The following is a 26,596-nucleotide window of genomic DNA, read 5'->3' as shown; positions in this document are numbered from 1 at the left end:
CAGTGTCACATTCAACAGGTTAGAGTTGAAATCAGAAGACTAACTGAACCTGAGATCGTCTCTTTTAGCATTAATTTATAATTTTATATTTAAAACTACATTTCCATGACAACTGTTTAAACTCCACCTGCAGAGGAAGACCATGTGACCCGATAGAAAGCTCCAGAACAGCTACTGAGTAGACTTGTGAAACATTTTACTGAAGATCTTCTTGAGTTTCTCTGAGAGTTAAATGACAGCAGATCAGCTGACCTTTTATTCAGTCAGTCAGATCCAGTAGAAACACCAACAGACAGAAACATAATGGTTGTATAACTGTCCTTCAATGTTCTCTGATTTCACCAGAGAGACAACATGACAGAGACCTCAGACCTCATCAAGCTTCTGGAGGATTTAAGAAAGGATGACTTTGACAACTTCAAATGGTACCTGAAGAATGAAAAGTTGGGCGACATCGAACCCATCAAAGAGGGCAAGCTGGAGGACGCAAAGATGCGAAACGTTGTGGATCTGATGGTGCAGAAATATGAACTAGCTGGAGCTGTGGAGGTGATGAAGAGTGTTTTAAAGAAGATCAGCAGGAATGATCTGGTCAAGAAGTTGCCAAACATCAGCTCAGGATCAGCAGGTCAGTCACAGGAAGAGACAAACATGACATCATAATGTTTTTATATCTCATCATATCAGTTTGACATGTTTAATTCAGTCTTACAGACGACTACATATGATTTTAGATTTAATGACAGACATTACTGAGGCCTGTAATCCTAAAGGGTCATTCATGAGTCCCTCTGTGTTTTCATGCTGCAGCTTTTGGAGCAGAGGTAGAGTGACTCAGTGAAACAGGAAGTGTGTGTTCTTCTTCTTCTTCTTGATCAACTGTCCTTCAGATAAAATCCTAAATATGTTGTTTCCATCTTGTTCCAGTCTTACATCATTTAGAGTAAAGTCAGGAAAGAAAAGTGGTTGTGTGAAAGATAGACCATTGTGTTCAAAAGGCTTATAATGTCAGGAAATGTTTATGTTCTGGCTGATGACGTCTGATATGCGTAGAAATATGAGATGTACGATGGATTTCTTGGGTACCTTCAATAAACCACTAGAGGAAAGATTTGAGGACCACTTGTATAGACATTTCAGTCTGGACCAATCAACAGACAGACTGACATTATCACCCATAAAGCTGCTAACATGACTAAAAACAACATCTGGACTTTTCTCCCTGAGCTCAGAGAAGTTTATGAGAGTAAATCACAAAGTAACATACAGACTGCTGATGTTGTTCAGAGCTGCTCTGAACATCTGACACATTTACATCAATTTATTCTGAACATACACAAAGAGAGGATGATGATGGCCTGATGTTAAATGAGGAGAGGAAGAAGAGGTTGAAATAAAACAATGTGTAACAGCATTAAAAACAAAGGACAGACTGTCAGCAGGTCAGAGTGTTGTTCTTTGTTTCAGCCACTAGATGGAGTCAGAACATCACTGATGAACAAAGAAGCTGCAGCATCAGGGAGAAACATCACAACTACTGCACATTTATTTCATAAACAGTCATATTGAATAAAACATCAAGTTGTCTGTGACAGTGGCTTCATGAAGATAATTCATATTTTACACCATAAACACAAGTTCCAACAACACATAACAACATAGAGCTGAAACCAGCAGTCACTTCATGAAGAGATGATGGACAGAAAATTAATCATCCTTTCAATCAGAAAAGTCAAACATTACATATTCTGCTTCTTAGATTTACTGCTTTTATCTTTTCTCTATCATTGTAAACTCATTTTTGAGTTTTGGACAAAACAAGACATTTGCAGATCTCAACCAAAGACTAGGATTAGTGCTTTGAGGCATTTATAGACAATCAGAGAGAAAATAATCAATAATGAAAATAATCATTAGTTTCAGCTCTGAATCAGAGATACTGCAGTTTAAATCTTGAAGCATTTTTGTTTTGGTTCTGTTCTTGTCTCCTCTACGAACTCTCAGCTGGTTATTAAACTCTGGTACTTCTTCATCTTCCAGGTCCTGGTGCTGGTCCAGCAGTGACCCCAAGTGTCTCAGCAGATGAAAAGCTGAAGTCTGTTCGGCTACAGCTCATTGCAAGAGTCACTGAACCTAATCTAAACATGCTGCTGGGTAAACTCCTGGAGCTAGAGATCATTAATGATGGTGAAATGGAGTTTGCTGAAAACCCAAACAGAGCAAAGAAAGCAGGAGCGTTGATCGACATGGTGCGAAAAAAAGGAGCAGAAGCCAGTTCAGCTCTGATCGCTGCTCTCTGTGAGGTGGATCCAGTTCTTTCAAGAGACCTGAAACTACAGTAGCAGAACGGCTCACACCAACACATCTTCTGCTCTCAGGTGTTTCTGTTGTTTAACATTTAGTAAGAACCTTAAACTCACTGACCAGCGCGAAGCCCTATTGTATCTGTCAAGATTATTATTATTCTCCTTTTTGCCCCGAAAATTTTGATATTTTATGGTTTGCATAAATGGGCGTGGCAAAATGGCTCTCTAGCGCCCCCTACAAAATCAATAAAATCGAGCCCCTCGCCACAGATTGACATAGAGAAACGAAACTCGGTACACATGTTCATCATGTCAAGACGCACCAACAGGAAGTCGGCCATTTTGAATCAAAGTATTGATTTTAATGCCGATTGTGGCATCATATTTGAACGAACTAGTCCTAGAGATTTCATCCCATCCACTTCAAATTCACACAGAATCATCTTGAGACATTGGAGATGAGAAGTTATCAAAAGCTTTTTCCCCTGTCATTCCTGGTTGCCGTGGTGACGCGGCGAATTTCGATGCTTCGCCATGAAATTTCAAACCCTCATAACTTGCTAACCAAATTTAATATGCTTGTTCAGTGTCCCGGTCTGAACACATGTACAGTCTCATATTTAGTGACAGTCATAGCGCCACCTACTGGCAACAGGAAGTCACTTGCTTCAGTCTTTCACTAATTACTCCCATAATCTTAAGTATTTACTCCTGAAATTGACTCAGCTCAGACATAACACCTTGGTGATGCTACATTCTGTAACTTGTGACCCATCATCAAATACTGTTGCCATGACAACACATTCAACGCCATGAAAATACGATTACAGTTTTCAGGGGCAAAGGATGCCTCCACAGTAACGAAACTCAACACACACGTCTGGAGTGGGTTCATTAAACATCCTATATACTTCAATGGGATGGGCGTGACTAAACGGCTCAGTAGCGCCCCCTTGAATATTTCAAAATTGAACCTCCGCCTTCCCGATTGACATAGAAGAATGAAATTCGGTAGGTTTATGTATCATCTCCAGACGCACAAAAACGCCATTTGGACCCATACCCTAAGTCCAACAGGAAGTATCAAACAAACTAAAGAAGCAGCAACGTGACTCAAATATAAATGATAAAAACATCCACTAGATTTATTTTGCAGCCAGCCACACCAAACAATTATTATTTTTATTTTGAACCTTCTGTAGAATTTTCTGTTGTATTAATAATTTCTTTCTTTTGTTTGAGTTACCGTGATTGTGAGAGGCCTCTTCCTGGTGGACCAAAAGGCGGGGCTAAGGGTGGAGCACTCTTAAATCTTGGGCCAAGCTCATCAGGCTGGACTACTTCCTGCTGTGCCATGGGGGGATTTGGGGTTTAGTTAGGTTGTTTTGTATTTAGTTGTAGTTGGCGTCCATTTTGGTTTCCCCTCTGTGTATTATTTGGTTTGGCTAAGCCACTATATATATGTTAAGATTTCATTTTTGGGGTAAATAAAACCCTATTCTTTTGAATTTATGTTCCTGTGTCCTCATTGCCTCACTGCTCAATCACTGCCCGTCTTGCCCGGTTCCCAGTTTTTGGGTTTTTGCCTGCTCCCTTGGACTTGTCTGTCTGCCTGGTTTTGACTCCTATTAAATATCTGTGGACTCTGAAATATCTTCCTGTGGTGCTTTTGGGTTCCCTACCTTCTGAGCCGTTACACAAACTGCTTTTCCCACACTTGTTCAGTCCAACAGATGAACTGATTCAATGATACTAATTTCATTGAACATTGCTTTGCTCTGTATGACAATAAACTGAACTGAACTGATACTTTCTTTTATTTTGTGTCATTGTGATCGAGCATCCAATAATAACTAATAACTTTATGAAGTATGGATCTAATTATTAAAGCGCTCGTCTGTTGTTTTGGTGGTTGAGTCAGTTAAAAAGTCAAATCCATGAAACTAAACGCTAACAGCTGTGTTTCAGTGTTGATGTAATAAATCTACAGTTAGCAGTTTAAATAATGAAATCTAGCATTAATCATTGACATTCATCTTTCAAAGTCTCAAACTAAACATGTAATCATAGAGAGGACTGAGACAACACTCTGGTTCTCTCATCATTATTAGTTATTAGAGATCATATAGAGATTTTACTGATCAACTATTAAGAGATCCAGAGCTGTTATTGATGAACAGATTTGTACTAAAAGGCCAACAGAATGAGTTCAGACAGGTTTATGAAAGAACTGCAGATGATTTATACCACTTCACTATTTGAAGCATTTCTCTCTAAACTGATTATTTATTATGAACACTGCTCAGCAATCTGAGGCAGGATATGGTCTAAAATGGGAAGTCGCCATCTTTACACACCTGGTTTGCTCAGGGCAGGATGGGAGGAAAGAGTCATGTGACTCCTCCTGCATTCATCCCAGGTTGAGAAACAGCAGCAACATGTTCACACTGACCCCTGACAACATGCCTGGGAAACCCCTAGTGACTCCTCAGGCCAATCAAAACCCTGAATCAGATCTTAACCCTCCTGTTGTCCTCGAGTTAAGGAAGGGAGGAAGAAGGAAGGAAAGAGGGAGGAAAGGAAGAAGAAAGGGAGAAAGGAAAGGAAGTAAGGACGGAGGAAATAAGGAAGGTAGGAGGGAGGGAGGAAGGAAACAAGGAATGAGGGAGGAAGGAAGGAAAGGAAGGGCAGAGGAAGGAAGGAAGGAAAAGAAAGAAAGAACAAGAGAAGGAAGGGAGGAAAGAAGGAAGGAATGAAGGACAGAAGAAAGAAGGAATGAAGGAAGGAGGGAGGGTTGGAGAAAGGAAAAGAGCAAGGGAGGAAGGACAGAAAAAGAAGGGAGGACGGTAGGAAGGTAGGGGGGAGGAAAGAAAGGAGTTAAATGAGTTTGGATTGTTAAAGAAACATCTGTGTATGTATCATGCACACAGTTACCTCTTCATTTGATTCATTAGTCTGCCAAATATTTAATAATAAGAAAAAAAACATTTTACATGTTGTGTTTTCTTTCCTCTGAGAGTCTCCCACCTCTTCTTTGGAAAGTGGAACTAGAAGTTAGCATTTAATAGAAGCATTAACCTTGTAACAGTGATATCAAGTCACTCATTCATCTGTGAACTTTCAACTATTTAAGCAAATATCACAGAACTAGTTTATGATCTCCAAAGTGTTTTTCTCTTCAGTCAGAAAACAAATCAAAAGAAAAAGAGAAAGAGGAAGTGAAGAGGTTCATAGTGCAGATTATAACCTGTGGAAGACAAACACTTCTCACAGGTTTCTGTTAATATGAACCAAACAATACACATCTGTTCACATGTCCTCCTGCCACTGACTAAGGCCCATGTTTACTACCACTACAAACATCTTGATATCTCCTTACAGGCACTTGACTGGCTGCTAATATGGAAGCATGGAGGCATTAATCCAACAGTGGACTTTAACTACGATCCTCCCCTAACCTTTAACCCCGGTGGTTATTATTACTGTTGTTGCCATGACGATGAAAGAAGCCTAACTTGTAGGAAGTAGTAACTTTAACACCACAGCGCGTTTCTCTAACCTTTAACAAACTAAACCTAACCAGACTGTATAACGGTGAAGTTGACCAGGAGGACGACAGCCCGGAGGTGCTGCTAGTTTAGCTTCTCTCACAATTTAAACACAACATGAAGCCTACTGTGAGAAAGTTACTAAGGTCAGTTATTGTTTAGAGAGTTCACTATAAAAGTGCGATATGTTAGCCAACTTAATGCTAACAGTACGAGTTAACTCTGAGAGAAAGTAATTGTACAGCAGTTAACGGGGGAGGAAATGATTTGTTTTATTCTGCCTCAGGTTGGATGTCACATTATGACGGGAAATATTGACTTTTTTGGCACTTTAGCATTGTTAGCATTCAACAGACTAGTCCCCCTTTCTTTGTTTAGGCCAGACTCTGCACTGGTTTCACTGTGGCATGCTAACAATGCTAACAATGCTAACTGTATGTCTGATCTCTAAATACCCCTCACACTGTGACAAATATCTGTATCCTTTTCAACTTTAATGTAAACTACATTTTTAAACATTTGTTGAGGATCTTGGTCACTAATCCGTTCATGTGAAATAACCCCGTGTTTCTCATCACCAAAAAAACCTCCTGAATGATAATGTTGCCCGAGTCTCTCCACCGTCACCGATTACTGTCATCTTCCTCACACATGTGGCTCTAATGAGGTAATATGTTCCTGACAAACACCTGGAAACACCTGGAAACACCTGGATCTGAGTCCCTCTGCTGTTGTATTGTCAGTCACTTAATTAGTTTTTGCATCCTGACATAAAACAGCAGCTCAGCATCGTCTGAGAAAGTTAAGTGTCACATGGGATCAACCTGGGATAAAGGTAAAAACAATCCAAATAAATACAGTAGGCCAGATTTAGCTTCTTTTTTTAAAATCAAGTATTCTATTTAGCGAAAGGTGAGCTTTTACATTCAAAGAAAAGACAGAAGAGACCTGAAGGAGGAAGCTGAAGGAAGAAGGAAGGGTCAGTGAGATGAAAGCTGAGAGGGACAGAAGAGGAAGGAGAGTAGAGAAGTGCAGACGTAAGAAAGGAGGAATAACTCGATGGGATTGGAAGACGAGAGTAGAGGAGCAGAAGAGAGACGATAAAAGACGTGGAAGCAAAAAAAGAGACGAGAAGACAAGAAAGGACACAAGTGTAAAGATGAGGCAGTCTGGGTAAGAGTCCAGGGGCCCTTGAGTAGAAAGGGGCCCTCGATGATGTTGGGCTCCACAGAAATACGACACAAGGTTTGACCCATTCTTTTAATGTTTCTAGTTATAGTACGAAATATGGAGTTATAAGGTTTCCACTGGACAGCAGCGTTATCCAATCACAAGAAAATCAAAGTTGTTTCCAGGAAAGTAATTCATGTTTTATTTGTCAATTCCATTTGGCAAGTACCGATTGGTTATCTGGCTCCAACGCACTGTGAGGGAGAAACTATCAATGAGCATGAGTGTCAGTGCCTGAGGGGCCCCTGGGTCCAGCCTCCAGATAAGGAGACTAAAGCTGCTTTTCCATTATACACTTCTAGCTCTACTCGGCTTGACTAAGAAAAGCTAAAAGACCTGGAAATGAAAGGAGGTAGAAAAAGAAGGAGAGGAGTTAAGTGAAGGAAAGATGTAGTCCAGCCCAGTCCAGGTGGTTTTATGATATCGGCAGTTCAGTTTAGTCTTTAACTCTGTATGTTCCTTCTTTCCTTCCCTCCTTCCTTTCCTTCCCTCCTTTCCTTCCATCCCTCCTCCCTCCTTCCTTTCCTTCCCTCCTTTCCTTCCATCCCTCCTCCCTCCCTCCTTTCCTTCCTTCTTCCTCCCTCCCTCCTTTCCTTCCATCCCTCCTCCCTCCCTCCTTTCCTTCCCTCCTCCCTTCCTCCCTCCTTTCCTTCCTCCTTTCCTTTCCTTTAAAGGGTTAAAAACAGACAAAAAAACCACTTGAACTATTTACAGCGTCGAGGTTCCAGTCTCGTAGTAACCTGGTAACATTTATTCTTCAGTTTTTTGGAGATTTTATTTAAAAAAACAAACAAACCAACAAAAATCTCTCTAATCAAAAAACTCCAAATAAAAACATTAAAAAAGTCACAATAAAATATTATGTAACTACAAGTCGTCATAGCAACTAATAAAACCTAGAAACAGAAAGTTGAACACGTAGAAAAGTCTTCTGAGGTATTTCTGGTGTATTGAGGTGATCGGTGGTTTATGACTTCCTGTGTTTCACACACTGAAAGAATAATTAACAATAAAAAGGAATATACAGAAATATATTCATCTTTGAGTCTGAATCATCATCATCATCATCATCATCATCATCATCATCATCTTCATCATCATCATCATCGTCAGCAGCAGCAGCATCATAGACATTCACTGTTACATGTATGGCATCACAGAAGGGACAAAAACACACGAGTAAAAAAATCATTAAAAAAAAAATAGTTCAGGTGTGTGTGTGTGTGTGTGTGAGACTGTGTGTGTGTGACTGTGTGACTGTGTGTGTGAGTGTGTGTTTGGATGAAGTGAGTTTCTGAACTGACCCGGTTTTGGTCCAGGTTGAGGGTGAAAGAGAAAGGAAAGGTCAGAAGGTGAATGTGAAGAAGACCGGTGACCTTTGACCTCTTACTTCACCACAGCATCGAGTTCACAGAGAGCCAAAGACGAGGAAAGAAGGCAGGGAGGGAGGGAGGAAGGAGAGAGAGAGAAAGGAAGGAACGACAGAAGGAAAAAAGGGGGATGGAGGACGGAAGGAAGGAAGGGAGGAGAGGAAATAAGGAAGGGTGGAAGGAAGGATGGAGGAAAGAAGTAAGTAAGGAATGAAGGTAGGAGGGAGGGAGGAAAGAAGGAGAGAAGAAGAAAGAGAGGAAGGTAGGGGGGAGGAGCTCCATTCCTGATAGTGTTACTGACTATTGTAGAGAGGAAGGAAGGAAGGGAGGAAGGAATGAAGGTAGGAGGGAGGGAGGAAAGAAGGAAGGAAGGGAGGAAGGAAGGAAAGTTTAGCTGGGAGTGATTTTAAAGTAGAAGACTTCAGTGCTCTGTCTGTGTCTCTCAGCTCTGAGCTCACTGGAAGACTTTAAAAGCAGCCACCGTTTTAAAAAGGTTCAATCATTTCCTGAACCAGCTGATGTCTGTAGGATCATGTGACCAGAGCATGAACCAGCCGATGTCTGTAGGATCATGTGACCAGAGCATGAACCAGCTGATGTCTGTAGGATCATGTGACCAGAGCATGAACCAGCTGATGTCTGTAGGATCATGTGACCAGAGCATGAACCAGCTGATGTCTGTAGGATCATGTGACCAGAGCATGAACCAGCTGATGTCTGTAGGATCATGTGACCACAGCATGAACCAGCTGATGTCTGTAGGATCATGTGACCAGAGCATGAACCAGCTGATGTCTGTAGGATCATGTGACCAGAGCATGAACCAGCCGATGTCTGTAGGATCATGTGACCAGAGCATGAACCAGCTGATGTCTGTAGGATCATGTGACCAGAGCATGAGCTGCACATCAATCTACATCTGCTGCTGCTGCGGTGACTGTTTCTGTCTTTAATGGTTCCTTAAACATTCATTTCAACATTTTAACTGTCAGCTACACATTCATCAGAGTTCATCTCAGCTCTGGATTTCATCTGATTTCTGCAGCTCGACCAGAAGGTGGCGCTGTTGGAAGCTAACAGAACCGAGGTCAAAGGTCACAGGTCCTTCACTTACCTTCAGCCAGGTGATACACAACAAGACACAAATATGAAACAATCAACACAAACAGTATAAAATCTAAAAAAAAATGAAAAAATGAAATCTTGTGTTTTGTGTTCTCGTTTCTCCAGAGTGAATCTTGTCTTCTGAGACGCTGATCTCTCGTAGTGTTATTAAAAAATAAAACTACTTCTGGTTGTTACTATGATTTTCTGGCTTTTCTCCAAATGACAGCAGTAAAGAAGTTTTGTCCATGAACATTTTCCTATAAGTTTATGACATTCAAACGTTCTACTTTAATAAATTCAGGATTAACATTCTCATCTAATAGTTTTAAATCACTTTATCAAACAATCAGTACATGAGTTGGATTTTAAACTCTGCACATTGTGAATCAGTGAAATAGCATTTAGAGAGCTTTGTGCTTCCATGAATATTGATGTTGTTTCCTGTCCAAACAGGAAGTGAACTCATGAATGAATGAAAGATTACTTTTTGGTTCAAACCATGTTAACTGCAGCTTCACATAGTCTCTGGTTCAGTGTTGTTGTGCTATCTTAGCTGTTAGCCGCCTACACTGACTAAGATGATGGTTTTAGTTAGCTTCATTAGCTGTGAGCTGTTGGCTGAATACACTTAATAGGTTTGGTTAGCTGGGAGTCAAGTTATGTTAAACATTAAGCTCAGCGTGTGTACAGTTTATTATTATTGCTTATTGATTATTACTGTGAACTATCGTGCTTGTGATGTGACCTTTAGACTCTCATTTATCACCTGGACACGTTGTGTCTGGTTCCACGTACAAGAAGAGAAGCTGCTTTAAACTGAAACCTGGACAGCATCATCTCCAGGCTTGGACTCTTTAAAACATGTTTTAATTCATTGTTTTTAAACTAATACATGGTATTATGTTAAATATATTTAGCCTGATGTGCTGACTGAGATTAACCCGGCGTTTCACCTCCGTCACAAACATTAAGCACAGCGTGTTTTATCTTTATGATTTTAACAACTGTTCAAAGGTTCATCAGGAGACTCGTCCTGTCCTCTCTGTGGAGAATGATCTCAATCTGAACTGGAGACAGTCAGTAGCACTGAGAGGAACTGCTATCAATTACAATCATAATGTCATTATGGAAAGGCAAGGCAAGGCAGTTTTATTTATATAGCGCATTTCATACACAATGGCAACTCAATGTGCTTTACATAAAACAGAAAAAACATGTAATTTGAGAAACTTAAAACAATTAACCCCCCCACACACACACACACACAATAAAAACAAAGTACAACAATGATCATATCCAGTTAAAACTAATGTGAATTATTATTATTATTAAATAATAATAATTCATTCTTGTATTTAATGTCAATAAAAATGACAATAATGTCTAAAATACATGTTGATTCTAATACTATGAAACAATGAAGGCCTTAAGGTGGGTTCATTATTAGCAGCCTTGTAAAACAAAAGAATCCTTTATTAGTCTCATGAAGGGAAGTGAGTCAATGTGAATTAATGAGCAAACAGCAGCAGCACACACACACATACAACCCCCCCCCCCTCCCCCCCCCCCCCCCACACACACACACACACACAGTAAAGACGAAGGTGGGAGGAGCAAACAGAAGTTAAAGTTGAAAGTATTCAGACTGACGTCATTTTCATTCATCGGAGCAGAAAGAAGAAACAGCGAGTCTGAACCAGGTGAGTGTTAATATCAGGACTGTAAATAATGATTACTGTCATTATTGATCAATCTGATTATTATTTCTCATTGATTGTTTAGTTGATTAAAGTAAAATCTGAAATGACAGAGTTTGAGGTGTTGTTGTTTTCCTGGTTTCATTTCCTCATAGCGATGTCACGTGACTCACTGCTGAGCTCTAAATAGAGAGAAGTCACAGTTAAGAAGCACACAGATTTTAGTTAGGGTTAGTTAACAACAGGAAGAAGCACCAACCTTGTAGTTATGAGCTGTGTTTGTATGAGTGTAGGAAGCAGGCCTGTTCCTACTACGAAGCTGGATTTTCTCTTATCGAGGTAACTTCAGGGTTAACTCTGGGTTTTCCGTCCTATGAAGCTGGTTCACTTCTTACCTGGTAAATCACCATGGTAACTTATGCTGAACCCCCCCCCCCCCCCCCCCCCCGAAGCACAATATTGAACTATTTATGTTATTTTATTACACATGTTATTAAATACAAAAGTTATTAAATACAAAAGTAGAGAAAGAAATAAAGATAAATAGATGACATGTAGTATGTTAACACCAATGTAAATTGCACAAATCTACCACACAAAATGATGAAATATAGTATGTAAAACTTTTTTTTTTTGCATTTTATTTATTTATTTATTTATTGCATTTTTACATAACCCAATAACTTACATGTAGCTATAACGGGTCTGTATTAAGTTTATAAATGTATTACTATTTATTTGGAAGCAGCAGTTTGTGTTGTGTGGCCTGGGATCATAATCATCACAGGTCAGTCTATCCCCCCCCCCCCCCTTGCTTTTCCTCTGAGAGTCAGACTTACTCACAACCTGCTCACAGCCTCTGCAGTCGTTTTTTTTTTTACAATTAAAATAATTAAATAACCTTACCACCACTCTAGTTTCATGAAACAAAAAGTGTCAATAAGAACATCTTGAGAGTAATCGCTGGTAAAGTGCAGAAAGGCTGGATTTTATTCATATTTTTTAATTGACCAAAAGATATCTGTGTCCTCATGCCTTGAGGCACATGAGGGATATTAGTCTGTATGTTATACAGTTGGTTTGACATCATTCACTCAAATGGTTGAAGCATAATAGGTTTGTATTTTGAGTATTAAACTTACAAACATCTGTGCCGTAATAAAGTGACATTGAATGATCAGAGTGTCCGTTTATATTATCCGATAAATTAATATTGTATGATCTCATGAATTTACGCATTAACAGAGTCGGTAACTTCCTGCCAGCATTGCTTCCTGCTTACTTTTGGCCTGATGATGTTTGAATTCTTCATATTTATGAAGAATAATTGTCTGCTCCTCCATGGTAAAGTAGCTCTGCAGGGTTTCTCCATGTTTGTGATTGGTCAGACGCTGCAGGCTCCTCCCCTTTATGTGAGCACGCAGTGATCCAGATTGGAAAACCCTGGGTTGATTTACCGAGTTGATAACCAGCTTCGTAGTACCGTTTATCAGGATTGTGAATGTCTGTAAATCAACCCAGGTAACAGAGAGATATCCTGGGTTTGTTCATCCAGCTTCATAGTACAGGCCTCTGTAGGGTTTTCCAATCTTGATCATAACAGTGATACAGAGACTCCTCATAAATATTTAGGGCAACATTTCATCAACAAAAATCTGAGGCCCAACTGGCCTTCATGTCAAACCAATGTGTCTGTCTGCCAGTAGAAACAGATTGAGTTTCTACTGGCAGACAGACAGAAACACAACTGTTCCCTTACCATTATTCTCTGATTTTACCAGAGGTCAAGATGTCGCAGAGGGACCTGCTCAACATTGTGGATGATATAAAAGATGAAGACTTTAAAAAGTTTAAGTGGCACCTGAAGTATATAAACGTGGGTGGCATGTCACCCATCACAGCGACCCAGCTGGAGAATGCAAAGAGGTGGGACTTGGTGGATCTGCTGGTGCAGAAATATGAACTAGCTGGAGCTGTGAAGGTGATGAAGAGTGTTTTACAGAAGATCTGTAAGAGTGATCTGGTGAAGAAGTTGTCAAACATCAGCTCAGGATCAGCAGGTCAGTCACAGGAAGACAAACATGACATCACATCCAGACATCAGATCAGTGAGGAGAAACTGTCCACACAGTCAGTATTTCTACACTTACACATTATTTTAGTTCTTCAGGCTCCAAGCTTCAACACATTCAATTAAAATAAAAGAACTGATTCTATATTGTAGTCTCAGCTTTAATTTGAGCAGTTACCAACATGGAAAGAACTGTGTGAGTGATATTGGTCTTTTAACACATTACCCCTTAATTAAAGGGGTTCAAATGTAATAGGACAGAAACACATGAAGTCAGACTAAATTATTATATAGACACAGCAAAAATCTGGTAATATTGCCTCCAGTGGCAGCTCTGACACATACAGTATTTCCTTATGAGTGTGTTTGGTTATTAATAATTATTAATAATTATCATAAATTATTATTAATTATCAAAAGGAAAATAAAGAATAATCAATTTTAATCATTAGTTTGGGGCACCACCCAGGTACCGGGAACAATAACCAAACAGTCAAATTAGCCTCAATTAAGAATCCCATGCAGCAGTTCTCTTGCAGACTGAATCATATTGTCCTCCAGAATTTTTTCTAATTATATTTTGCTATATTCATTTCACCCTCTACCTTTAAAAGCCTTGCAGGGCCTGCTGCTGAGAAGCTTCCCCACTGCACGATGCTGCCACCACCATGCTTCACAGTTGGGATGGTGTGTTTATGGTGATTTGCAGTGTTTGGTGTCCGCAAAATATAGCGTCCAGTCTGATGCAAAAAAGCTCATCAAAGTCTCATCAGACCAAAGAACCTTCTTCCAGTTGATGTTGGAGTCTCCTACATGCCCTTTGTTTTCATGGTGTAATTATAGCAGGAATATTGATGAACCAGTGACTGGACCTTCCAGACACAGGTGTCTTTATACTACAATCACTTGAGACACATTCACTGCACTCAGGCGATCTTCATTTCACTATTTGTGTTCAGGAGCATGGGAATTCAAGATGGCAGACTCCACAAGGAAGTCTCGTCACACAACAATGGGGTGTTTCCGCTGGACAAAAATGGTGCAATGGCGCTGACTCATGACACACCACATGCAAGTTTGCGAATGTGTGCACATGTACGTTTGTGGGGTTAGTAAGAGAGAGAGAGAGAAAGCGCACAGCATGGAGGCTGTGTACATGTGTGTTGTCTGATGCTGACTGACAAAGCAGCTTCCTGTCGCTCACAATGGTGTTAATCCACAAGCAGCTAAATAAATGCAGAAAGACAGACCAACAGGTCTGGGTGACGTGATTGCGGAGCTGATTGTTGAATAACAGAAGCGGCTTACTATCCTTTACTTTAACACTTATCCCTGATGGGATCAACATATAATGGCACCACATGTGAGATATGTTGGCAACAAACTTTAAGACCCCTCAGAGTCCAGCCATCAAATGGTCCCAAAACACAAGTTTATACAGCAGTGATATAAAATGCTTACTAGCATTAAAACACACAATTTAGCTCTTCCCAGATGAATAACCTCTTACTATTAGTTGATCTACCAATGTAGATATATGTGTGATGCAAGCTGTGTGGTGTTCAAATCCGTTAGGGAAAACAGTCCGATGCGATCCGATCCCTCAAGCAATGATTGTGCAAGCTTGATCTTTGGCTAACGGGTGCTGGTTTCGGCCTGGTGGCGGAAACTCAGCCATTGATGAAAGGGTGGATTGTGTGGCGTTGCACCTGTCCACCAGAGAAAATCCTCCTTTTCTCCCTTCTGCAGGCAATTGAGAGTGGTGACTGGTTGTCAGTGGTGCTTGCGGAAGTTACATTCATTATTTTAGTAAAGGTTTAACCACAGCTGTTTTAAAGGTATCTAGAAAGATGCCTGTTTGAAGTGATGTATTTATAATGTTGAGGACATGACCTGAAACACTGTTGAACACCTGCTTAAAAATGCACAGGGTACAGGGTCAATACATCAGGTCGAGGAGTTACCTTCACTGACAGTCTTGCAGGTGAAATTTCCAAAGGTTATATCATTTTTACAGCATTTGCTGAGATCAGCAGTGTACTCAGCTGCATAATTGTGAAGGCTCTAACAAAGTATTATTGGTTACTGTGGTATATTGGCTGTGTCCCAATTTGGTCCAAATTGCGAGGCTGCATCCTCGAAGTGCGCATTTCGAGGCCGATTACGTCACAACGCCGCGCGAAGGCTGTCCCAATTCGAAGAGTCCTTCAAATGCAGCCTTGAAATGCGGCCTTCTTTTCCCTCTTTTTCGAGGATGCATCGCTACTATCCTTCGCGGCCTCCCAAATCCCAAGATCCTTTGCGCGGCGCTGTTCAGTGCCGCGAAAACACAACAATGGCGACACCAACAGGTGAAGACTTTTCATTCAAGTGTATGTATTGGTTTGTTTTATTTAATTATTTGTACTTATTACTACTAATACTTTTATACTTTTACTAATTACTTATATTTTATTACTTGACTTATATCTTTATTTATATATATATAAATGGACTAAGATGAACAAATTTAGATTTTAATAAAGAGCTACGTTTGGGATTATCACTATTATATGTTATACTTCATTATTATCATTATTATGATAATTTTTTGCTATATTAGAACCCTTTTGTCTGTTGACATAGTAAAGAAAAAACATGTTTTACATTACATTTTGTTTTATTTTTGTTTTAGGGAGCAAGGAGCAAACCGAGCTCCTGATTAAACAAAGAGGGGAAAATGACCATCTATTCACGGGGGGCAAAAACTCCGCCACGGCGGGATGGAGGCAAGGCTGATGTCCATTTTTGTACATCTTTGCATCCCTGTGTTGATGTGATCTTGTGTTTACCTTTTCTCTTGCTTCCCTCTGTGTTTAGAGCAATACTGGGAAAGACTGGGCTGGAGGGGAAGGTCCAGCCCTACCAGGCCAAAAAAAAATGGGACAATTTAAAAAAATATATATAAAGTAGCCTACAGGTTTGGATTAGTTTTACTGTTACTAAATACTTTTGCTGAAAATTGCTGACATGATTGATTTCCACTGCCTTAGGATTGCAAATATCCAGGGACAGGGGAGGGGGCCAGCGGCAAGTCCACTGCTGGCACTTGGCCGTGGTTTGTCCTCATGGATGAGGTACTGGGGCAGAGGCCATCTATTGCCCCCCCTGTCCTCATTGCCTCCATCCGTGAGGACACACCAGGGCCAAGTGCCGCAGTGGGTGAGCAGGAGAGTGAAGAGGAGGAGGAGGAGGAGGAGGAGGAGGAGGGGGACCAGCCAGGGCCCAGGAGGAAGAGGAGGAGGGAGGATGACCTCCTTGACCTCATAAAGGAGGACATGAGAAGGCAAAATGAGGCAGAGGAGAGGAGGGAGCAGGAGGGGAAAGACAGGATGAAGAGGCTCTTCTCTCTCCTGGAAAAGTAATAGAAAAATAAATATACATCTATATAGATGTGTTTAATTTGATTTTATTTATGAACTGTGTTTATTTATGATTTTTCTTTATTTTTTATTTGATTGTGAAGATTTTGATGTTTTATGTTGTTATTAAATAAAAAATATTGTTCATTGTTACACGTCTATTCCATTTAGTATTTACAACTTCAGTACAATTTATAACAGGGTTGCATAAAGTGCTACTGTTCAGGAAGAACAAGGGATTAAATATTTTCTTTTATTATCAAGTGATGAAACATTTCACTATTTACAAAAATTACATCAGAAATAACTATTTAGAGATTATTATTATTTTATTACTCTTTCTCTTGTGTGTTTTCCTTCTTTCTTTCTTTCTTTCTTTCTTTCTTTCTTGTGTGTTTTCCTTCTTTCTTCTCCTTTCCTTTATTCTTCTCCTTTCCTTTCTTCTCTCTTATAATTTTGTCAGCTTTTTCAACGTCTTTTCGGTCGAGACGTCTTTCTCGTCTTATGGGCGGGAACAGCTGGTGACGCAACCAGGAAATGCCTCGAAGGCTAGACCGTCTCATTTCACAACGGTTGATGCGTCCTTCGGAGGTTCCTCAAGGATGCATCCTTCGAAGGCCGCAAAGGCCGCGTCCTTCGAGGATGCAGCCTCGCAGTTGGGTCCAAATTGAGACACAGCCATTGATCACATTTAACTGTCAAATGGCTGTTGTGTTTAGATATGCTTCTTGGACCTCTGTGAATACCGTCAGTTTGGAGCTGTAAGTCACGCATGCAGATTGACCTGTATTGTGATGGCGCAGTAAAGTTCAGTGAATGTTATCACCGTGTTGGCCTCATCAATACACCACAGTTACTGTAGTAGGGTTGGGGATTAGAGAAATCTGATTCCCTCATTCATAGAATAGTAGAGAAAGTATTTTTCTCTACCATGTAAACACATAAGGCTTAAAGAGCTAGGGAAAGGGGGTTCATTCTTGTATTTAATTTGCAACTAACACTGGGACTAACACAAATGATCTTCTAGAAGTGTAAATAAATTAGTTTCCAACACGTAACATTTTACTGTTTTTTCTTTCATTCAGACACATTCACATGATAGTTGTGATGACTCAGACACACAGAGCAAAACAGAACAAAAGTCAGGTGTAACACACATCTTCTATCATTAATACAGGTAAAATACCAGTTGCCAACCGAACCTGGTTTCTCTGAGTCTCCTGGTTATAGAATTGCATGTAAACACACTGATAGATGGTCAAATAATCAATGATCAATCAATGATATTTTTCTTTTTATTCAGCAGAAAGTGGTCTGCAGGAGCTTTTAGATGAAACCCACCTCATCAGCATCTTCACTGAGGTCCACATCACAGAGGGACAGAGTGAAGAGGTTAATACCCAACATGAGGTGTGGCAGCTTGAAACAGCTTCCAAGATGAAGACCCTCCATGACACTCCAATCAAATGTCAGGACATCTTTAAAGTCTTACCTGACCAACAGAAACACATCAGAGTGGTTCTGATGAACGGCGTCGCTGGCGTTGGAAAAACCTTCTCAGTGCAGAAGTTCACTCTGGACTGGGCACAGCGCTCCAACAACCAAGATATCAGTCTGCTGATTCTGTTCTCGTTCAGGGCGCTGAACTTGATCAAAGATGAGCAGTACAGTCTGCTCATGCTGATCCATGTTTTCTATCCAACATTACAGAAGCTCACAGCAGAGAAGCTCGCTGGCTGTAAAGTTCTGTTCATCTTTGACGGCCTGGATGAAAGCAGACTTTCACTGGATTTCAACAACAGTGAGGTCGTGTCTGATGTCACACAGAAGTCATCAGTCAGCGTGCTGCTGACAAACCTCATCAAGGGGAAGCTGCTTCCCTCGGCTCTCATCTGGATAACTACCAGACCTGCAGCAGCCAATCAGATCCCTCCTTCATGTGTGGACAGGGTAACAGAAGTACAAGGCTTCACTGACCCCCAGAAGGAGGAGTACTTCAGGAGGAGATTCAGTGATGAAGAGCAGTCCAGCACAATCATCTCACACATCAAGACATCCAGGAGCCTCCACATCATGTGTTACATCCCAGTCTTCTGCTGGATCGCTGCTACAGTTCTGGACCACATGTTGACTCCAGACCAGAGAGGAGAGCTGCCCAAGACCCTGACTGACATGTACTCACACTTCCTGCTGGTTCAGACAAAGAGGAAGAAGAACAAGTATGATGAGGGACATGAGACGAGTCCACAGGAGCTGACGGAGGCTGACAGGAACCTTCTTCTGAAGCTGGGGAGGCTGGCGTTTGAACAACTGGAGAAAGGAAACATCATGTTCTACCAAGAAGACCTGGAGCAGTGTGGTCTTGATGTCACAGAGACCTCTGTGTTATCAGGACTTTGTACACAGATCTTCAAAAGAGAGAGTGTGATCTTCCAGGAAACAGTCTACAGCTTTGTTCATCTGAGCGTTCAGGAGTTTCTGGCTGCAGTCTACATGTACTACTGTTACACTAGCAGGAAGACAGAGGTACTGAAGGGTTTCCTGGGAGAAGAGTACAAACTCAAGGGATCAAAACCAAAGTCTCTCTTTGGTAGGACTTTTGCTTATCTCAGAAACAAAGATACCCATGACTCATCTCTGGATGACTTCCTTCAGAGAGCCATGGAGAAATCTCTCAGAAGTGAAAATGGCCACCTGGACCTGTTTGTCCGCTTCCTTCATGGCCTCTCTCTGGAGTCCAACCAGAGTCTCTTGGGAGGCCTGCTGGGTCAGACAGACAACAGTCCAGAAACCATTCAGAGAGTCATCAACAACCTGAAGAAGATGAGCAGTGATGATATCTCTCCTGACAGAGTCATCAACATCTTCCACTGTCTGATGGAGATGAACGACCGCTCAGTACATCAGGAGATCCAAGAGTTCCTGAAGTCAGAGAACAGATCAGAGAAGAAACTCTCTGATATTCACTGCTCAGCTCTGGCCTACATGCTGCAGATGTCAGAGGAGGTTCTGGATGAGTTTTACCTGAAGAAGTACAACACATCAGAGGAGGGACGACGGAGACTGATTCCAGCTGTGAGGAACTGCAGAAAGGCTCAGTAAGTCCAGATGTGATTAATATTGTGAATCAGTGTAGATTAGTAGCTTAGTTCTTCAAATATAAATAAAATTATTATTATTGTTACTGGTAGTTATTTATAGCATAAATAACATGTCAGGAGGCATTACATATCTGTAAGGCATACCTTACAGTGTAGCTGTGTTAGGAAGAGGCCACTTCACAATCAGTATGGACAGGAAGAACAATTTCTTCCACATTTTGACTACACATACCTACTAAATTACCAAATATTGCCTGAGCAAACTCAACCTGATTCCCTGCTGGGGCTTTTATACAAATTAGCAAGGCAGAATTAAGTAGTAGCATTCCTGCCTTGAACAGGCCCATAAATGACAGCAAACTGCTGCAAAGGCTAACCGGCACCCCTGGCATGAACAGTAAATGGACTGTACTTACATAGCACTTTTCTAGTCCTTCGACCACTCAAAGCTTTTAAACTACAAGTCACATTCATCCATTCACACATACACTGATGGCAGGGGCCTCCACGCAGGGGAAACTAACATTCATACACAAACTCATACATGATTGGCACAGCCATTGAGATCAATTTGGGATTAAAGTCTGTGTAAAGTAAGAATAAATGTGTTCTGAGTTTGACATACCACAGAAAAGTGTGTTGTTAACCACCCTGCCCAATTTAAAAATCGCCAAATATATGAAATTAGGCTTCAAAGTTGTGTAAAAGTCAGTCTCTTTCTCTGCTCCCAAACGCTGAAGCCCCTACCAAGTGTCACCTGTCAATCAAAGTCACCACCTCTACCAGAAACATGGGAACTACATCTGAGAGCTTTCTGCCGCTAGCTCAGCTGCTAGCTCAGCGACTAACTGGGCATCTAACTCGGCAGCTAACTCAGCTAACTGGCTAACTGTAGACTGTAGTAGTAGTGTTAGATGTAGTAACAATAACTGGCCACTAGGCTGTTTAACCACTGAGGAGACCGGCCTCTCGGTCTTATATAGTAGGTGAGGGACCAAGGTAACACCACTACGTCACGGAGTAGCCCTTTTTTGCAGGCTCAGAAAATCAAGAAAAATGAGAGGGTGAGAAACAGTTTAAGGCTCTATCTCCACAGTTCAGTATAATATAGTTTTCCAACATGTATAACATGTTTAGAAGTAAATCAATGAATTGACTTTACATGGACTTTAAGTATCGTGCCCATGGACACATCGACATGTGGACTCAAGGAGCCAGGAATTGAACCACAGATCTCCCAATTAGTGGACAACTACTTTCAAATCTACATCAATGCAAGGGTTATTGGTTCAAAAAGAACATCAACACAATTAAATACAATTATTAGACAGAGCTCCATGGTGACTAGTGCTATTTGTAGAACATACCCTACAGGTGACCAGGTGACGTGTTAGCTACCCCTGGCTTAAATGAACTACTAGTACTGGTGTCTGCAGATATTTTTGTAAACAACTTATTGATATCAAGCTATTTCATATCATTGTACTCCCCACTCTTTTGTCTGTTTGCTATGAAACAGAGAATGTTTTATTGTTTTATCATTAAATGCATGAAGTAAATATAAAGTTTCCTCTTTCATGATAACAACGTTGTAATATTTGTGTCATTACAGACTTTCTGGCTGTGAACTCTCAGAGACTCACTGTGAAGTTTTGGCCTCAGTTCTGAAGTCCAACTCCTCCCATCTGACAGATCTGGACCTAAGTAGAAACAGCCTGTCTGATTCATCAGTGAAGTCGCTGTCTGCTGGACTGGAGAGTCCACACTGTACACTGGAGACTCTGAGGTCAGTTCACTAACTGTAGCTTGTTTCTACACTGCAAGAAGAGATGTGTTAAAAATGACACGTGTAGAATTTTAACAAATGTAGCGAGTGTGCTCAGGGACTACACATGTGTTGAATTTAACACAATCAGTGTGTGAGCCATTTTAAAGGTAATGTAAGCATAATAATCCAATAGGTCAGACACAGGTCAGACGGAGGGGAGAGTGGGGTAATGGACACAGTCGTTGCAAGAAACAGTGAATCTGTTACGAGCAGTGTAGAGAAGGAGAGGTGACCGAGAAACATCCAGAGAGGAGAAGGTCAGAAGAACAAAAAATATAAAAGGACTGCCAGACAGATGAGTAACATTAGCTCTGCGCTGCTTCACGTAAACTCAACTCAACTTTATTTATATAGCACTTTAAAACAACCACAGCTGAAACAAAATGCTGTACATAACTAGATAAAACAACACAGGCACATAAAACAATTAACGGCACAAACAGCAGCTTGGTATCACTACTCTTCTGTCTCTAAGTGCTTCATGTTGGAGGGAATCTGCATCTCTGGCAGAAACATGGCAAATAGTATTCTGGCACCGTGTCGGATCTCCAGCGTACGGCATGACTGTGATAAAAGAAAAAAAGAGGGGTTCGCCCAGATCTAACATACATTTCTCTGGATCTAAGTGAAGCGCAGGTAGCAACTGTTTCAAAACTGTATTAAAAAATGGAGCATTTTTTGCACTTATGTGTAAAAAAGTTAATCAGTGTCCTTGTTCATGCCCACAAGTCAATGGTTAGGCTACTAATCAAATTTTTTGACTTTGACTGACTGACTTTCTGCTTTGGAGTACTATTACCACCTACTGACCTTTCTTTATATTGCTGTAGTATAATCTGTTGTCAGAGTATACTAAGAGCAATGTGACAATATGGCAGATAAGTGGCAAGATAGTTAAAAGGGTTATTTTCAAATAATGTTATATATGTGAGTTAAAATGGTGCCGCATACATAGCACTTCCACCCCTCCCCTCCTCCCAGGGCATGGAAGAACATCATGCTGGCCAACATCCCGGTCATGGCCCAGAAAGGAGGCTGTCAAGCTGAAGAAGGCCTTTTCGGGCCTGGCTGTTTCAGTGGTCTCCAGAAGGAGAAGATATGTACCGGATGGCCAAGAAAGTGGTGGCTTGGGTGTTCGCTAACCAATAACCCCAGGTGTGGGAGGAGTTGAGTGAGATCATGGAGAAGGAATTTCTGATCTGAAAGAGTTTGTTATTGGGGTGGTGAATGTCCTTTTAATAATAATTTTCCTGGCTCTGATCGTGCACCGCCTGGTGTAGATGTCCTGGAGAGTGGACTGCTGACCGGGTTGTGTGTTCAGTGCACTAGATCACTCTGTGGAGAGCTCTCTTGTCCAGAGTAGTGTAGTTACCATACCAGGTGGTGATACTCCCGGTGAGCACAGCCTCTATTGCTGCAGTGTAGAAGGCCTTCTGCAGCGCTGCCGGCAGGCGGACCTTTCTGCATGTCACACCCCCCTCTCTCCCATAATTTCCTGTCTCTCTACTTTCAAATAAAGGTGTCTATGCCATGGAAAAAATTTAAAAAAAAGAAGAATTTCCTCAGCCATCTGAGGTGGTACAAGCACTGTTTTGCCTTCTTCACGAGGATCTCAAGATGCAGCTGGGGGGAGGAGAGTATCCATTTTGAGGACCTCAGAACTGCATCTCTGTTTAAGCGACAGCTAATGGAGGGATGGATTTTTTCCCCAATTCCACAGTCTTCTTCTTTGTAAAAAAAAATGAGGCTTCAGCAGTCCAAGTTACACTTCAAATGTTTCTCAATGTTTCGTTGCTGAACTGCAGTAGATGGATCAAAAGAAGGAGGGAATTTTGTACTAATGTTCTATACCTATATATAGGGAGATACCACTTCACAGTTAGTATGTACAGTAGAAATGACAATAACATGTTATAATTACACATATCTACTAAACTACAAAATACAGGAAGAATGAGGTCATATCGTAAATAATGAACAGGTTTTTAGTCCAACATGTCTTTTGTATTGATCTTCTAATTACAGACTTGACTGAGCTCAGCAGCATTTTATGAATCAGTGTTGACATTAATGTGTCTGAATGTTGTGGTGACATTTGGATGATGTCTGTAGAAGGCTGACATTATGATGCACAATGACAAAGTCACTGCTTATTTTAGAGAAAAGTTCATTGATGAGGACATACTGTAGTAATGTTGAACTACGCATTTAAAAGCTGAACACTGGTTGATTATAAATTGATTTTAATCTACATAATGTATTCTTTATTTAGAATGCAGTGCTGCAGTTTGTCAGAGAGAAGCTGTACTTCTCTGTTTTCGGCTCTGAAGATCAACCCCTCCCATCTGAGAAAGCTGGATTTGAGTGATAACTGCTGCCTGAAGGATTCAGGAGTGAAACTGTTGTCGGATTTTCTGTCAAGCCCACTCTGTAAACTGAAGACTCTGAGGTCAGTTCACTTCATTTATGTTTTGTAGATTTTATATATTTAGTTAACTACTGAGCCATTTGATGTACATACATAACTTGCATTCATTAAGTTAATTTTTCCTTTTTTTCAAAATATTTTTTCTTATTTTACAAAATTTTGTCTGTAGTTATGAAAGATGACTGACTCCTAAAAACTGCAGAAAATGTCCACTGTTATAAGAAACACACACACACACAGAAAGAAAGAGAGAGAGAGAGAGATCAATAAGGGTATTTAAAAGTATTATGACTCAGTGTTTTCATGAATATGTGTCTGAATGTTGTGGACAATTGGATGATGTCTGTAGAAGGCTGAAATTTTTAAAATCTGAACACACTGATTGTATTACAATGATTTTATTCAGTTCAGTCAATGTATTTATTTATTTATTAATGCTGTTTATCAGCACAAATTGATTGGATTATAAATTGATTTTAATCTACATCATGTATTCTTTATTCAGATTGTATGACTGCAGTTTGTCAGAGATCAGCTGTGATTCTCTGGTCTCAGCTCTGAAGTACAACCCCTCCCATCTGAGAGAACTGGATCTGGGCCACAACAAAGAACTGCAGGATTCAGGAGTGAAGGGGCTGTGTGTATTTCTAGGGGGACTAAAGACCCTGAGGTCAGACACCATTTATACTTCTATGCTGAGATTGATATGATGTGGCAGCTGTAGTGACACCAAACCACAGACAGTGGTATTTTGCTGATCAACACTGAGAATCTTAATGGTATATAGTCTATGTTCTTCTTTAGTGGTTTTGTCCATTGATTGTGTCAGAGGAATGTTGAGTTGCACATTTAAACCTTCATATAACAAGAAAAATCTTGGTGGATAATTCGCTTCTGAAACTATTGATTTTTACATAAAATTTTACCTTCACGTTAAACCCCAGACAGCAACCCATGTCCAGTACTTACTTGTTCCAACACTTTAATGAAGCCATGCAGTATTTATAATGACTGAAAATTTAAACACAAGATGCTGAGATTTTTTTATGGCAAAAACTTTCTGTTAAACCCCACAACCCTAAGAAATGATACTGGCTGGCAGACGCTGTTGTTGCAAACAGGCCGCAGTCGTTGCTGCAGCCACTGATCAGATCAGATGAAATGGTCAAAGTTTGGATGGGCCAGCACAACACATTCCAACAGCATGGTCTTCAACTGGTCAAACGCGTTTCCACATTCCGCTGACCAGTCTGCAGGGGTAAGTTTACCCCTAAATTCCACCGGATGCGTCTTCAGTCCGTCTCTAGTTTCAATGTGTGTACTTCCGCCGGCTGCGGAAAGCCTCCGGCAGAGCTGAGAATTTTGCCGAATGCTGGATCACGGCACAGCAATTCAGCACAGAGCATATCATGCTGGACAGGAAATTGAGTACAAATATAAAATAAAAACGTCCGGTTTTCAAAATAAAATACACTGTGTTCACGGCGGATCATATTTCCCAGCACTATACCTTGAAAACGACAAGGCAGATCAACAGGTCAGCACCTCTACTACTCCTCCGAATGGATGTGTTGGTTTTGTGGTTATCTATATAGAAAGTACATCCCGCATGATAGGCACCTAGAGGCCTATTCTTAGCTGACTTTCCCCGTCATTTCTGTCCAGCCGTAAGTGCAAACAAGGGCTTCGCAATGGAGGAACAGTTTGGGATGAAATGCTAGCAGTACAATACCATGCCATGGAATGATTTGATTCTCCGGAGAGAAGGCGTGCACTCATCGTCTTCCATGAAGTCTTGTACTGTCATCTTGGTGATGACCTCAACTTTGGCAGGATCGACGGCCACACCCTCACCATTAATGACATGGCCAAGGAATCTGATTTGTTTTTGAAGCAGATGGCACTTCTTAGGGGCCAGTTTCAAGTTGTTCTCTCGCAACCTCTGAAACACTGTGTGGAGTGTGGCCAGGGCCTCATCCTCTGTTGATGGAAGAAGAAGATAATCAAGATAACACAGGAGTTTTGTGAAGTACATGTCCCCAAATACCCCAATCATCATCCTCATGTAGGAAGCTGGACTGTTACACAGTCCCTGTGGCATGCGATTATGTTCATGCAGTCCAAGGGGGGTCGTGAAAGCTGTGTACTTCTTGTCATCTTCGTGCATCGGGATGTTGAAGAAGCCAGAAGTGAGGTCCATCATGCTAAAGAGGCAATTGCCACCATTCCGCACCAGTCAGACTGGTGAGGAATGGGATGGGCGTCCTTTAAGGTTCAGGCATTCAGCCACCTGAAATCAGTGCAAATCCGCAACCCACCGTCTTTCTTCCACACCATCACCAGTGGCGAAGCATACTCGCTTGAGGACTTCCTGATAATCCTTTTTTCCTCCATATCAGTGAGAGCTTGCCTCAACTTCTGACACTACAAATTCCTTGGAGTTCACCTTAATAACAAACTGGACTGGACTGACAACACCCACACACTATACAAAAAGGGCCAGAGTGGC

At 41.0% G+C, this 26,596-nt stretch overlaps 1 protein-coding gene across 1 annotated transcript in view; it reads left to right on the top strand.

The window, feature by feature from the left end:
• Window positions 1–26,596, top strand: part of LOC128382757 (uncharacterized) — a 371,423-nt gene that overhangs the window by 320,740 nt on the left and 24,087 nt on the right. The window contains exons 15-20 of the mRNA XM_053342769.1: window positions 346–628; window positions 2,041–2,249; window positions 8,997–9,329; window positions 9,500–9,578; window positions 13,040–13,388; window positions 21,444–21,617. Coding sequence (XP_053198744.1) covers window positions 346–628; window positions 2,041–2,249; window positions 8,997–9,329; window positions 9,500–9,578; window positions 13,040–13,388; window positions 21,444–21,617 — 1,427 coding nt within the window. The remainder of the gene's footprint in view (window positions 1–345; window positions 629–2,040; window positions 2,250–8,996; window positions 9,330–9,499; window positions 9,579–13,039; window positions 13,389–21,443; window positions 21,618–26,596) is intronic.

Source organism: Scomber japonicus, chromosome 21 (genome assembly GCF_027409825.1).
Source record: "Scomber japonicus isolate fScoJap1 chromosome 21, fScoJap1.pri, whole genome shotgun sequence".
Taxonomy (NCBI): Eukaryota; Metazoa; Chordata; class Actinopteri; order Scombriformes; family Scombridae; genus Scomber; species Scomber japonicus.
This window is presented reverse-complemented; position numbering and strand designations above follow the sequence as displayed.